Source organism: Eubalaena glacialis, chromosome 3 (genome assembly GCF_028564815.1).
Source record: "Eubalaena glacialis isolate mEubGla1 chromosome 3, mEubGla1.1.hap2.+ XY, whole genome shotgun sequence".
In the NCBI taxonomy this organism is placed as follows: Eukaryota; Metazoa; Chordata; class Mammalia; order Artiodactyla; family Balaenidae; genus Eubalaena; species Eubalaena glacialis.
Window position 1 is genome coordinate 77,650,319 of NC_083718.1, and position 14,628 is coordinate 77,664,946.

At 51.5% G+C, this 14,628-nt stretch overlaps 2 protein-coding genes across 2 annotated transcripts; both read right to left on the bottom strand.

Annotated features, from left to right (window-relative positions):
- Positions 1-5,778: 5,778 nt before the first annotated feature.
- Positions 5,779-13,213, bottom strand: FCRL6 (Fc receptor like 6). Its single transcript, XM_061183242.1, has 7 exons — positions 13,186-13,213; positions 12,751-13,005; positions 12,215-12,340; positions 8,783-8,848; positions 8,106-8,195; positions 6,180-6,211; positions 5,779-6,105 (listed from the first exon to the last, which is right to left on the bottom strand). The coding sequence occupies exons 2-7, from the start codon at positions 12,839-12,841 to the stop codon at positions 5,980-5,982; spliced, it is 531 nt and encodes a 176-aa protein (XP_061039225.1). The 5' UTR covers positions 12,842-13,005; positions 13,186-13,213; the 3' UTR covers positions 5,779-5,979.
- Positions 12,959-14,206, bottom strand: LOC133086743 (Fc receptor-like protein 6). Its single transcript, XM_061183240.1, has 2 exons — positions 13,903-14,206; positions 12,959-13,472 (listed from the first exon to the last, which is right to left on the bottom strand). Exons 1-2 carry the CDS (start codon positions 13,945-13,947, stop codon positions 13,041-13,043), a joined length of 477 nt encoding a protein of 158 aa, XP_061039223.1. The 5' UTR covers positions 13,948-14,206; the 3' UTR covers positions 12,959-13,040.
- Positions 14,207-14,628: the final 422 nt, after the last annotated feature.

Here is a 14,628-nt window from a genome sequence, read left to right on the forward strand (position 1 = left end):
AATTACTATCAGTGTAGTCAGAGCAATGCCAGCTGCGTGTATGGGATGCTATGGGAGCCTGAGGGTGGATGGGTGGGAGCCAGCTGCAGGGCTAGGAGGCCAGGTGGGCCTCATGGAGGGGGTAGTGTTTGAGGTGAGCCTTAGGATATAAACAGATGAGGGTGAGGGTAGGACTTAAGAACTCAAGCTCTGGGGTCAAGCTTCTTGGGTTCAGGTCTTGGCTGTGAAACCTTGAGCAAAGTGGCTGCACTGTGTTCGGCATCTTCATTCACGAAACGGAGATTAATAACAGTATCTACCTCTCCGTGGTGCCGTAAGGGTGAAACCACTTAAAATAGGGTCTGGTGCATAGTCAGGTAAAATAAAGAATGTGGCCCACTATCCAGTTCTACAAGTTATTGGCTACTGCAGTTGCTGACCTACAGTACACCCTGAAAGGAATTCAGGGTGACGATCAGGATGAGGCATCCTGTGCTCTGGGAAAACAGGCAGAACAGACCCTCAGATATTTTATGAACCCAATTTCTTGCATCTTCCCATACTTATAAAAGCACTAAAATCATTAACTAAGATAGCTGTGCCTCGTGACAAGCAGTAACCTTCTACCAAAATGTGTGCTTAATTGCATGGACTCTTTCTCCAAAATCGCTATATGCTGACCTCCCCCTAACCTCTTCAGAGCAGTTCCTCAGAGCTATCTGAGAGGCTGTCTCCCAGGCTCTAGTCCTCCGTAAGTCCCCAAACAAAAAGGAAACTCACATTGTGCATTTTAATTTCAGTTGACAATCAGCACTCAAAAAAATTAACCATTGTTACTGAGTGGCCAGAGAGAGGGAAGAAGGGAGAGCTGGGCAAATGCAGGTAAAGGAGTGTTGAGGTGCGAGCAGCCCTGCTTCAACTCTCTTCTCCCAGTTCCTGAGGGCGGGGATCAGACCCCCTTCATTTCTGCACCCTGTATATCACCAAGGACAGGATTTCCATGAGGTGGTACCCTTCAAGCATGTGTTGAAGTGGATTGAATGATTCTGAAATGTCAAGGCCAGGTCTGGGGTGGCCATGGAATGCAGGAGTCTGGCTGGTGTGTGAATGCTGGGAATACGGATGCTGAATCCCTTTGGAGGAGGCAATGGGCAGTCACACTGCCTCTCAGCAGAAAGGGTGGTCCATAGTGGTCCATCCAAGCAGGAAATGAGTTGCAATCTTCTATGCACCACCCCAGCCCTTTTCATTTAGGGGAATTTCAGGGAGGCTGAGAAAGTGGGGAGGGGGAGGTTGGGTGAAGACCTGAAAATATCCCACCCACCTCCCCCAAAAGAAAAACTTCCAGCAGCCCTGTGACAGCTGGAGAAGAATGGACTGATGAAGGCACAGGAAGGGTTAAGTCTGTGGTGGCAGGTTCCCCCACCCCTCCCAGGGCTAATTACTGGTTCAGACCACATTAATTACCCAGCCACAGGGGGAGTGCATGGAGTAAATTAGCTAGTAAGTTCAAAGGGGCCACTCTGCACATTCCTTAATTAAGAGAGAAGCTAGCAGCCGGGGGCTGCGCTCAGCCTCCCTGGGGCCTTTCTGGGAAGCCCGGAGCCATGGAGTCTGCCTCTGCGCAGCCCTGGCAGGTGCAGTAGTAGCCTCATCTGCCAGGCAGAGTGGCCTGCACCTGCCATTAGCCCACCTTCCCTGCCGGCTGGGGTGGGGGTAGTGGCGAGCAGGTGTAAAATGTGGCCAAACCAGCATCTGAGCTCAACCCTTAGCCCTGAGAGCAGCGTGGTGCAGAGATTCAGGGCTGGGTGGAATTTGATGGGGTGTGAAGAGTGGTCGAAGTGATGCCCTGCGTCTGTCCACTCACACTCGTCCTTGTTCCTTGGACTGGCCTGAGGGCAGAATGGGGCCTTGCTTCTCCTGGGGTGGGGGGAAGTGGAGAAGGGAAAAGAAAAGGTGAGATGTTTGGGGAGAGAAGGGAGCTGGCAGAGAAGGAGGCAGAGGAAGAGCAGCAGGCAGGAAGGAGGGGCCTTCAGTGGGCTTTTGGAAGGCAGGGGTGAGGGAAGAGGGTGGAGTGTTGCTGGAGGGTGGGTGGGCCTCTGGGCGCCACTTCCAGGGGGCTGTGCAGGATGGGGCTGAGGGAGAACCCCAGGTAGAACCCCACCTGAGCCCCGTCTTTGTGTCTACCTTCACCGGCACGGTTCCCATAGGGTGGACCAGCTGCCTGCACCATCTGCCAGCCGACACCATGCCAGCCCCAAAGGGTGCCCTGGGCGGGGGAGCCCATGTGCACCCCTCCCTTGGCAGCCAGCTTGGGCAGTGGTGCTGCCATGTGGATGAAGACTGGGTTTGAGGCAGTGCATGCATGTGTGAAATGGATGTACTATAACCTGCCCCAGAGGACACTCTCATGCATGCACAGCCCCGAAGATAACTCCCTCTTCAATATTTGTGTCCGGGGCACTTCTCTTGCCTCACCCTCATCTTGGCCCTGCTGGGAGTAGGTAGAGGGAATGGAACCTTCGATGGACCAGGGGCATGGTGCTCACAGCTGGAAGGGGGGAAACTGAGGAGAGGGGAAAAAGAGGGAGCCTATGAGATAGCTCATGGGAGACTGGGTGGGAGGCATCTGAGGCTTTGGTAGGGTCTGCTTTTGAGGCAAAGACATACCTTCCCAGAGAGCCAAAGGAAGGCTGCACAAAAAAGAAACAAAGCCACAACTGTGTTGTGCTGAGGTAGAGAGCTGGAAGCTGGAAACTCATTTCTTCATTCACTCACTCACCCACCCAGCATTTGTTGGATTCCCATCTTGAGCACGCTAATGTACTGAACAAACGTTTATTGAACATCTAGCATGTGTAAGCCCCATGAGACCAGGAACACATGCTGATGATACAGCGATCATGCTCCTGACCATGAAAGGAACAGCCACGATTCATCTGTACGTCACATGGGAGAGAATTCCGGAAACAAGCACAACATAGGCTCTTCACTCACAGAGAGTGGGGCGTGTTGAGTGAGCAGCCTTAGTGACGCTCCAGGTCTGCTGGGTGCAGCTTCTTCCGGCCGTGTAGACGGAGATATGACATGGGAAAGCCTAAGTCTTTCCCATGCTGTGCACCTTGTCTCTACTTACCGTCCGTCATCACAGTTGATACAAAGATGAAGGACACAGAGCTGTTTAGTGGATGCTTATTTAAATAAAAAGGTAGGAGATCTGTTTCCTAGCCAAATTTAAAATAACAAACCTGGAATTGAAAGAAATTCCAGTATGTGCAACCTGCCTGGTTCAGGAAAAGGCCATGCTCCATTTTTATTGTTCGTATCTAAATGGTGTAGCCACATACAAGACAAAGATGGGGTGTCTAATGATATCTTACAAAGAACCTGTCCAGTGAACGGATCAGACCACAGTGTAGGCTGGTGCTCAAGTCCCTGACTACCCAAGAGGGCCACCAGAGGGCAGCCTTGAGGCTGCTGGCTGATCTCTTACTCTCTACCTTAAGGGGGCAGCTCCAGGCTGCCTCTCCATCCTCATCCCAGCTAAGAAGCTCTTTCTTTTCTTCTTACTCTGTAAGTGATATGACCCCACAGAGCACAGGTCCCTAGATGAGGCACAGCCAACTCACCTCTGCTGGATATGTGTCTGCATTTAGCTCTGACTTGGAGAGAAAAATAAGGTTTCATAGCTCAGAGCCTTGATAAAGTGTGGAGGCAGCTTGTGTGCGTTCCTGTGGGGAGCAGCACAGTGGCAGGCTGGGCACTGTGGCATCCTTTTTCTGTGCCTGCAGGGTCTGGCCCTGGAGAACTGTGAGGGTCCCATCCTGCCTTGGCAGTGGCCCTTCCTCCCCTGCCCACCAGCATCCTCTAGGAACAAAAGCAGCTGCCTGCTCTGAGGACTGGAGATGGGATTTGGGGCTGGGTGTGCTGATATCAGGCAAACCAGAGAGAGTCTGGGCTGAAAAGTGTGGGTTTCCTCTGAAAACTCTGTTTTCTCTATGTTCTTCTGGGGATTCTCTTTTCCTTTAATTTTCTTAGTAATTGTTCATTTTGGAAAATTCCAGCTCATTCTTTTTATAAATTAAGGGTCTGAGGAGAGAGCAAAGTGTCTGAGAGACCAGGCCAGTGGTGTGTGAGTGAGAGTGTGTGTGTATGTGTGTGTGTGTGTGTAAGATAGGACTTCTCACCCATGTGTGTTGAAGGACCTGTTTTTCTTTTTTATTTCCAATCCATTGTGGAGCTATACTTTGTAAAATATAATAAAAACACACTACCAAAAAAAAAAAATTAAAAGAGAGGTACCAAATACGAGCCCTAATTTTTATGATTATATTAAACAAACAGAAAATTAACTCTGTCAGATTGCTATAAAGTTCCTAAATTTTTGCTTGCAATTGTTCTATTATCTTGCCTGGACTGGTAAATCCAATTCACAGACAGCCCCCAGTCCATGGACCAGGCGTTGAGTGTCTCGGGTGTAGGGCAGGGAGGAGGGAGGTATGAAAGCTCAGAAGCAGGTGGTCTGTGGGGACGACCGGAGGGTTGGCTCTTTCCCAGTCCCCATCATCAGTGTTCTCTTCATGACCTGTCTTGTCTATGTTTTTTTTTTAGGATTTTTTTTTTAATTAATTAATTAATTAATTTTTATTTATGGCTGTGTTGGGTCTTCGTTTCTGTGCGAGGGCTTTCTCCAGTTGTGGCAAGCGGGGGCCACTGTTCATCGCGGTGCGCGGGCCTCTCACTATCGCGGCCTCTCTTGTTGCGGAGCACAGGCTCCAGACGCGCAGGCTCAGTAGTTGTGGCTCACGGGCCCAGCTGCTCCGTGGCACGTGGGATCTTCCCAGACCAGGGCTCGAACCCGTGTCCCCTGCATTGGCAGGCAGATTCTCAACCACTGCGCCACCAGGGAAGCCCCCTTGTCTATGTTTTGACTTTTTAGAAGGAGGCGACTCATTTACAGAGGGCGTGGCGAGGGCTTAGGGTCGGGGTGCTTCCTGATTGACCAGTGAAGACCCTGTGCTTCTAGATGGTGTGTGCCTCTCAGTCATCCTGGCAGAACCAAGGAGGCAAAGGGGAGGGAACCCTGGTGTATTCTGACTGTGATGACAGAGACAGGAGGATGAGGAAGAGGAAGGGTTGGGATGGGAGGAGGGAAGGGAGAAAAGGGAGTAGAAGACAAATGAGAAAAAAGGCTAGCATGGGTTGCCTTATCCACTGCCTTTACCCAGAGCAGAACCACAGACAATTAAGCTCCCAAAGGCAAGTGGACTGATTTACTTCCATGACATACGCATTTTGGAGGTAGACCAGGCTTTTAAAACTTTCATGTACATGCACGTCACCTGGAGTTCTTATTGAAATGCAGATTCTGATTCAGCAGATCTGGGCGTCTGCATTTCTAATAAGCTCAAGGGGAAATGCTAGATGTTTGCAGCTCTGAGGGGCCAAGAGCGCTGTGAACGAGCAGACTTCTTGCTAGGGGAGGCGGGTACCAGAGTTGCTAACTCGGACCTCACTCTCCGTGATTCCAGTGCAGGGGCCTGCAAGCTGGGGCCAGGGCCTCACAGGAGCAAATATATAATCCTTCACTGAGCGCTCTGGCTGTGGACTGGACTGGGACTCCTTTCCCTTCCCACCCTCTGCCCCGGCAACCCTTCCTCTTCCTCACCCTCTCATCTCTCTCATCACCAGTCAAGTCCACAGGGAGTCCATTCTCCTTGAATAAACCAGACCAAATGATCAGGCAGCCCAAATGATTGCTACTGATGAACAATATGAAACAAATTGATATACCTTTATTAACAAATAGATTCTACAACCATGTATCTTTTTAAACATGTAAGGGGTAACAGAGTTTTCTGATGTGCTCCACAAACGGGGGGTTCTGGCTGCTGGGCTGGGGAACTGGAGGACCACAGAAGAGGCTGGGGTCCCCTGGTCTCCTGGGGAGCGCTGGGGGCTGCGGATGGGTGTGTGTGTTGGGGGGAGGAGATGCCATCACTAGCAGAGGACCTCCTCGCAGTCACCAATGGGATCTTGCTGGGTCCTGCTTCCTCTATTCAGCCCCTTGGCTGGAACCTCACTGAGCTGAGGGCGTCTCACCTCAGCGGAGATGACAGAAATGTCCTGTGGGAGTCAGGTCAGGGTGAGGAAGCAGACGTCACACAGAGAATGAGAAAAGAGCAGGGGTCCCATCTCACCTTTTCCCGCCGGGCTGACTGCGCAGGCCTGGCTGTGGGGAAGAGCAGCACTAAGGTTAGGGCACTGGGTTCACGGGGTGCCCCCTCCCCACCTCCTCGTGGCACCTTCCTCCAGAGAGCACGGGCCGGCCAGGGTGGGGGGCTGCTCCCCCTTTTACACCTCAGGGCTCCTCACCCTCCATCTGAAAGCAGGTGGGCCTGGGAATCAGGAGACCCCAGCTGTGTGACCGGAGGCCAGTCACTTGGCCTCTGAGTCTCAGCTGCTTCAACCAGGAAAGGGTGGTGGTGTTGACAGTGACTGCCTTGCAGGATTACAGTGTGAAGCAAGAGACAAGAAGGTGCCCAAGATACTTCTAGAATAACTCCTCCATTAGACACCCACTCTGCACCAGGCAACCATTTAGGTGTGAAAATTATATAGCTGATCTATCTAGTATACAGCTAACAGAAGTATAATTCTGTATATCTAATCTCAGATCAGTCTTGCCAAGTAGGGGGTATGGATTCCTTCTCACAGTGGGATGAGAAAACTGAGGCTCAGCGAGGTGAATAACTCTCCACAGTCACTTCCATAAGGAGCGGAACCGTAGGCAAATATTGAATCTTTGAGAATGTGAAGCATTCTCCCACTGATAAAAGATCCTATATCCCCTCTTCTATGCATCTTGGAACATAACGGCTCTCCTTACTTTGGGTTTCAGATCCCTGCACCCACCCCACAGGGAAAGCCTGCTCAGAGCTTGAGCTGGAAGCAGACTGTCCCAGACCCCACCCCTGCCCCGAATCATGCCTTCACCCTTGTTGCCTGCTAGGATTAAAAGGATCACATTTTCTTATTTTCCTTATTTTGCTAATGAAAACCATAGAGTCTGAGGTTGGCTTCTTTTTTCCTTTCTTATGTTTAAGTCCTCATTGTAACCCTTCTCAGGAAGGAACTGGGCCCACGTGTGCTTTCCCATCTGCTTGGCAATGCTCTGGCCAGCAACCGGTCAGGTCCTGGGAGAACTGCCCTGAGTCCAAGAGACTTCTTGGCCGTCCACTTTCCCTAGTGCCCTTTATGGGTGGGAGTGGAGTCCCTAGACTGACTCAAATCCATTTTACAGACCAGGAATTGAAATCTCAGCACAGGTGAGACATAAAACAAGGTCCCTATTTTTAAACACCTATTGCATACCAGACAATCTTTATGGTTTCTAGAACCCAGGTTCTATTCCTAGCCATTTATAATAATCTTACAAAGTAGGCATTATCTACACTTTATAGATTAGGCTCAGAGAGCTTAAATAACTTGCCCACAGGCGCACAGTGAGTACATAGAATCAAGTTTTGAACTCAATTCTGACTGACTCAGAAACCCACACTCCTCCCATGATTCCACGTTGCCTGTTTGTCTGTTAGAGAGTGGACTAGCCTTCCCGTGCCTGCCATCTTGACTCTGGTATCTGTGGCCGGGGTTCATGGTCTTTATGGTTCCCTCTTAGAGCTGAGACTGTCCTGTTTAGACTTACACTCAGGGTCAAAGACAAACTGTATCATTCTTTTTCCTTTTTTCCTTTGTTGCTCCACAATGCTCAGAAAAGGGCAAAAAAAAACCCCAAAATTTTCCCTAGTTGGGATGGTAACAGTGGAGGTGTGGTGGAGATGATGTAGATGATGGTGATTATGGTGGACATAGCAGTGTTTGTGGTGATGGTGGTAGTGAAGGAGGAGATGATGGTGGTGGTGGTGAAGGTGGCCGTGGTCAGGGTGATGATGGCGGTCATGGTGATGCTGGTGGTCAGGGTGATGATGGCAGTCAGGGTGATGATGGTGGTCAGGGTGATGACAGTTGTCATGGTGATGATGGCGGTAGTGATACCTCACCCTAGGCCCCAAACTTCCCCTTTACATTAGCAAAGATGTCAAGTTTGACCCGAGATCACTCACCTTCACTCTCCTTTGGGATCGTACGTACCACAGAGTAGATAACCCCTTCATCGTTCTCATTCTGGCAATGCACTGAAAGAAGGAATGCAGCTGCAGCTTGAATAGGACCCACCTGCTCTCCCACCTCAAGACCCAGAAACACTTATGGGGGGAAGCTAATCAGGGGCTGTTTTGGTGATAACTGGCAGTGGGAAGCAGTTATTAATGTGGGATATCCATCTTGGCAGGAGGTGCCTGACCCCTGCAGCAGATTCTAGCAGCTTCCCCAGCCCTGACATTGTTTAAACTAGAGGTTGGCAATCTTTTTCTGTAAAAAAGGTAGTGAATATTTTAGGTTTTGCAAATACCTGGCTCTGTAGTGTGATAGCAGCCACACACGATACATACACAATGTTCTTTACAAAAATACTTGGTGGACCAGATTTGACCCATGGTCAAATTTGCTAACCCTTGGTCTAAACCTCCCTCTTGGGGGCTGGGATCCCTTCCTGCTTCCCTCTCCCACCACCAGCTCCATGCACTGGCTCCTTAAGCTCTCCCCAGAAGCCATCTGTTTCCTTCCCCAGATGACTCTGATTCCTGAGACTCGGGCTCATGAGGCCTTCTTTCTCATGACTCCCTTAAGAGGCCTTTCTCTGCCTTTACGGACGGACACTGGTGCTACTGCAAGTCCTTACCATTGACATACAGTGGGTGTTCCTCTCCACCTGGGGCTGGGGGCAGATTCCGGGGTGGAAGGGGCCCTAGGAGATGCAAAGGTACAATTCACTGAGTGCCCTCAGAGAGCAGACTGGACAGTGGGGACAGAGATGCTGAGAGAAAGAATGTCAGTTACCTTTAAAAATTGTATAAAATTACCTTTAAAAATTGTATAAAAAATTAAAAAATTAAACTAAAAAAAAAAAAAAAGAATGCCAGCAGAGGTTGCTGGAGGTCTGAGGCTGGTTTGTTAATGAGGGTTAATACACAGGTCTGGACACGGTTAACTTTTATGGGATGTTTCCTTTGAAAAATACCCCAGAGGGGAGGATGGCTCCACGGGAATCGCAAACTGGGAGGAAGCAGGGTCAGAAAGGATGGGTCACATCCTTGCATCGAAAGGGCCCAGACCCACCAGTCAGGCTGCTTTTCAGAAGGAGGAAAAGCTAATAACTTTGACAACACACCATGTGCCAGAAACAGGGCCAGGGAATTCAAATACAGCATCTACTTAATAGCAAACCTCCTAACCCAGGGACAAGCACAGAGCTGGATGTCACAAAAGCCCCCCTACCTAAATCTTCGGTGTCTGGTGTTCTTCACAACCACCTTGCAAAGGTTGATACTGTGATTTCCGTTTTTTAGATGAGGTGACTGAAAAACGGTTGGGAGAGGTGACTTCTTCAAGGTCACACAGAAAGTGGTGGAGACAGAATCTTAATCCAGTGTGTACACTTTTTCTCCACTAGCATGCTGCCTCTGTGAAAGCAGGCGTTTCCAGAACTTTAAAAATTAGTTCTTGGGATAGGAATTGGGTCACAGGTGGATGTTAGAACACCTGGTTTATGCCTGGTGTCCAAGAAATATTCATTAGCTCTAACAGCAAGAAAGCATCAGAGTCGTCAGGTAGGACCTTTGGACATGGCTCCTCCTGTAAAATCAAGAGGGCATTTGTGGAGACTCAGAGAGGCCTCTAATACTCCTTTGTCAAGGCTGTGTTTCTGAGTCTCCATTCATGAAGAGCTCTGTGAATTTGATGGAACTGTGTTTTATGGGAGGTGTGACAGTGGGAAGTGAAATGAACACTTTAAAGCAAACAACCAGAACTTGCACACTTAGGTAACTGCTACTTTGAAGTAGACCTCCTGTATGACCACATCCTAGTCCTAGTGATTCCATAATTGGTCAAAATGTTTTGAACATTGCCTTCAGAGATACAGTCTGTGGAATATCTTCAGTGGTGGCACATTTTTGTTTGTTGAGAAATGGATATGCTGTCTGGAAATGGTTAAGGGTCTTCTAAAGCTGGGCATGAAGAAAAAAGCTGTTGGACTGTGTTTCTTGTGTGGCTATGGAATTGGGCCTGAAGGTGGTTTTCTGAGCGACATTCTAAGGAAGGTTTTGTGCCCCTGAGCTTCTGAGATGCTAGGACCACCAGCAGGAGTCTTATTTTCATGAGAGACAGGTTCCTTAACAAAATGGAGCTCAGGTGCTCCCAGGCTGGCAGTGGGGGTGGGGTAGGGGAGTGGGAATGGGTGGGGAGGCAAAATCGCCACATGAAGAGGGATGCTCCTTTGTTCCCTGTGAAAGGCATCTTCCTCTTGAAGATCTTTCACCAGTGACTGTTCCTCCACCATCTTGTTTGGACCTGGGAGGGAGACGGCTGTACTGTGTTGCTTTGCCTTTAACTCTCTGACCCAGAGGTGAGTGGGCAGAAACACCCACGTTATTGAGCCCAGGCTGGCTTTATGACAGGTGCAGAGATGGTAGAACTCACAGATTTTCAGTTTGTGGTCCCCTACTCCAGCTGCTTCCTCATCTACCTCTGGCCCTGGCTCCGTCTTTCTCCCACTGCACAGGTATACCTTAAAGCAACTCTGGCCTGCCTTCATGAAATCTAGACTCAAGACTAAAGGAAAGGAGAGATGAGAAGTTAGATGGACAAAGGCTGCTAAATTCAAAAGGGGAGAGGAAGTCGGAGCCTGGCTCAAGCCCTAACTGGGGTGCCTGGTGAGGTAGTGGGTCTAGGGCTGGGGAGAGATGCTTTCAGGTATCCTGGCTGATGGTCAGGGAAGATTGGATTGGATTGCAGGACTGGGTGGTCTTCCTCACAGAACAGTCTGGCTTAGCTCTCAGAACTCATCACAAATTCCTTAACTGAGGGAGCTGCAAACTTGAATAAGCAAATCTAGCTGGAGGTCTATGAGAACAATTACTTTTGCCCTTGGCAAGTGGAAAATAAAAATGTTGCCCCCAGGGAGGAAGAAGTAGGTTGATTTGAACTTCTGTAGGTGGATTTGAAGCCCGAGGAATAAACTGGCACCAAATAGCTTTGGCACTGGGAGCCATTCCCTTCAACATGGCCCCAGGCAAACAAGGGTTAGAGTTGGAATAAACTTGTAGCCACCTAAGGTGATTGCTTTGAAAGCCAACATTCATACTTAATTCTCATGACCATGACAGGAAGAAGAGGAGAGTCTGGAATTTCAAAACCGATAGATGACCTAGAAATGCCATTTATCTGATTATTTTCACTTATTTCTCCCTATAGAATTCTCTCCCTATAGAATTTCTCTCGTTTGAATTTTAGCGAAACTTTTTATGACTCTGATCAGAGGAATTACAGAATGGATAACAGGAGCAAAGGCAGTTTGGGAACCTGCCGGGGAGATGTGCTCAGACCAGAATGAGAATGTACTGAGCACCCACTCAGTGCCAGGCTAATACATCAGGTATGAGACAGATGTCACCTCATTAACTCAGACCTTACAGCATCCCAAGAGGGAGACATTCAGTGAAACTTAAAAGGAACTGGCCCAAGGTTACTGAACTAGTAAATAGCAGTGCTGGGACCGGGCTATTCCCCAGTGCTCTCCACCACACTTCGCTCCTGATGAGTCAACAGCCACGGACTCTCACCCAGGGCACAGCACGGCACAGAAGTGTGTATGCGTGAGCATGCATGTGCACTGGAGTTCTCATGTCTTCTTTCTCCTCCACTAAGCAGACCAGAGCTCTGCTGACTTTAAGGAGAGAATTGGAGGCCTTGGGTTTGTTCAGTCATATTCACAGCCACAGACTGTCTTTCAAATGTGAAGGACACTGATCTACACCTCGTTTGGCTTGTAAGAATTCCTGTTTGTGCCTTTATTCATGCCCCAGTGTGCAGTAGTGTGTTTGTGTGCTCTCTGGGTGACTGGGTGTGTGAGACACTGTGTCTGTGTGTGTGAGTTCTGGAAGCTGTAAGTGTCCCTCCTGGGGCCCCTTTGTATGACGTGTGAAGAAAAGTCCCTCCTCCTCCCAATACCCAGAAGTAAGTAGTTGGTCCTGTCAGGCTCTGGCTTTCCAATGGCTGGGCTGTGCCTGGCATAGGGATTCGGCAATCAAGAAAGCCAAAAAGAGTTACTGACCGGTTTTTCTCCAGGGTCTGAAATACCCTAGAAGGGCAGCAGCAATGACCATCATGCCAAGCAGGCTTGCAGGCCGCCAAGGAACCAGCCAGTTGATGCTAGTGGGGGCAGATAAGACCCGAGGACCTGGGGGGTGAGTAGGGGTGACCATGAGCATTGAGGATGAAATTCATAAATGCACCCCAGACTGGCACAGGAGAGGCAGAGTGGTTGGCATTAGTGGGAACCACCTGGCCTGAAGGAGCCTTGCCAGTGGGAATGAGGGACGGATCAAAGGATGTCAACATGGATGGGCAATTCCATGGATGACCATGTGGCCCTCCCTCCATGGTGCCCCTCACTCTCTGTGGACTTCATTGTTTCCCTGCCAGGTTCAGTGGACAGATGGTCCAAGCGGGGTCCATGCTCAGTCAGTCATGCAGTGCCTGCTCTGAGCCCAGCATTGTGGGAGGCATGGCGGGAGGAACACAGAGGAGTGAGATCTGACCCTGGCCAGCTTGCTGGGGCTCACAGCCCAGTTGGGGGACAAGACCTACCCTCCACGGAGAGTGTCTCAGGCTTGCTTGTCTCTTTGGAGACACTGTTCTCAGCCTCGCAGGCGTAGTTCCCAGCATCCTGCTCTGACATCACCGGGAAGAGGAAGGAGACGGCTCCACCATGGGGAGCCACGTGGTTCCGCAGGGTGTCCCCATTGAGGTAGAACGAGGATCGGAGGGGAGGAGCTCCACAACTCGGCTGGTGGGTCTCAAGGTGAGCAGAGGACAGGACGCAGGAACCGGGGCAGCACACAGCTGGAAGGGTCAGCGGGACCCCCCAGGCTCCTCCCTTAGGGACCCCTCCCCACATTCCCAGGGGGCCCCACTGCCCAGGCCCCTGGGGAGTGTCTGCCCGTACTCCCCTTACCCCACACCCTGACCTCCAGCTGGGGGCTCTGCTTCTGGACCCAGCCACCCCCAAGGGCCGCCTCGCACCAGTAAAGCCCGGAGTCTCCCTCCTCGGCTGCTGGGATGCAGAGCTCTGGATGCAGGCCCCTGTCCTGCAGGGTGTGGCCCTCCGTGTGGAAGGAGAAGAGGAGCTGCCGGGCGGACCTCTGGCTCCCCCCACGGAGCTCACGAGAGGGGTGGGCTCTCAGCACAGGAGGCAGGACGGCTCTGGGAAGAGGCAGCCCGGGGCTCTGGAGGGGAGTGCTGGACAGCGAGGCCCCTGGAGTCTGAGGGGAGGTCTGAGCTTCGGCACATCCCAGGCCCTGCCCCGCGCCCTGTGGGAAGTGCGGTCACTGTCTCCCAGCACCTGGCCTCTCATCCCACACACCAGCTCGGAACTGACTCCCACAGCCCTGAGCCCCTCTGGGGTCCCAGAAGGCCAGAGACAGAAGGGCCTTAGAGGTCACCTAGTGCCCAGAGGAGAAGGGTCTGGCTCAGGGTCCCAAGCGGGGGAGCAGCAGGGCTGGTTCTGGCTCTTCCCCCACAGGGCATCTTCCCCCCCGCCCTTCCCTGGCTCCAGACATGCCCCATGGGGGGGCAGGGCATGTGGACAGCATCCTGGACATCTCAGGGCCCTGCAGATTGGCCCAGCATCAGGGGAAGCCAGAGAGAGGGGCGCTGCCCAGAGCGCTGCTGACCTGTAAGACCAGACCCCTGAGCAGCACCCTCCCCGCTCCCCCACCGGTCCCCCAAGTTGTGACTCACCTTGGACTTGAGCCATGACAGTCCTTGAGGTTCGTCTGCCCACATATGGGATGTACGTCACCTGTCCAGTGCAGCTGTACCGGCCACTGCTGTTCGCTGTTGCTGTTCCCATGGACAGAGGCTGGTTGTCCTTAGAGAGACGGAGGAATTTTCCGTCCCTGTAGAATCTCACCTGGGACAGTGCTGCGTTCCTCCTTGCTCAGCATCACAGAGTCAGGATATCCCCTTCAAACGCGGGGTCTGGCTGGACTTGGAGGCTCAGCCAGGCCATGAGACACAGGAAGAGGGTCACCCTGGAGCTGCAGGTCCCTCATCCATTTTCTCCCTCTGTCCCCCAGCCTAATGCCTCCCCCGCAGCCCTCCCCCCCACCCCTCCCCGGGATGGAGGCTCCTGGTCAGCTCCTTCACAGCTGTCACTGTCCCCCGGCCCTTCACGCCAGACCAGGGCAGCGCTTCTGCTTTCCGGCACCCCTCCTTCCTCTCTCCTTCCTCTGCCCTTCTCCTCTATTCCCCCCTCCCCTCCCCTCCTCTCCCTGTGCCTTCTCTCTGGCCTCCTTCCCTCCTACCCTCGTTGTCTCTTTTTTTTTTTTTTGGCTGTGACCAGGGATCTAACCCGTGCCCCCTGCAGTGCAAGCGCGGAGTCTTAACCGCTGGACCTCCAGGGAAGTCCCCCTCTTTGTCTCCTTTTATACTGCATTTTCCTCCGCCACCTTGACAAGCCTGAGT

What these genes read in the sequence shown, in the direction of transcription:
- FCRL6 (XM_061183242.1), bottom strand. Translation starts at nt 12,841, where the DNA reads ATGTCAGAGCAGGATGCTGGGAACTACGCCTGCGAGGCTGAGAACAGT. An exon ending in ACACCCACTGTATGTCAATG is followed by an intron (nt 8,196 to 8,782) that starts GTAAGGACTTGC and finishes TTCAAGCTGCAG; the next exon opens with CTGCATTCCTTCTTTCAGTG. An exon ending in AGTCAGCCCGGCGGGAAAAG is followed by an intron (nt 6,106 to 6,179) that starts GTGAGATGGGAC and finishes TGACTCCCACAG; the next exon opens with GACATTTCTGTCATCTCCGC.
- LOC133086743 (XM_061183240.1), bottom strand. Translation starts at nt 13,947, where the DNA reads ATGTGGGCAGACGAACCTCAAGGACTGTCATGGCTCAAGTCCAAG. An exon ending in TGTCATGGCTCAAGTCCAAG is followed by an intron (nt 13,473 to 13,902) that starts GTGAGTCACAAC and finishes CACTTCCCACAG; the next exon opens with GGCGCGGGGCAGGGCCTGGG.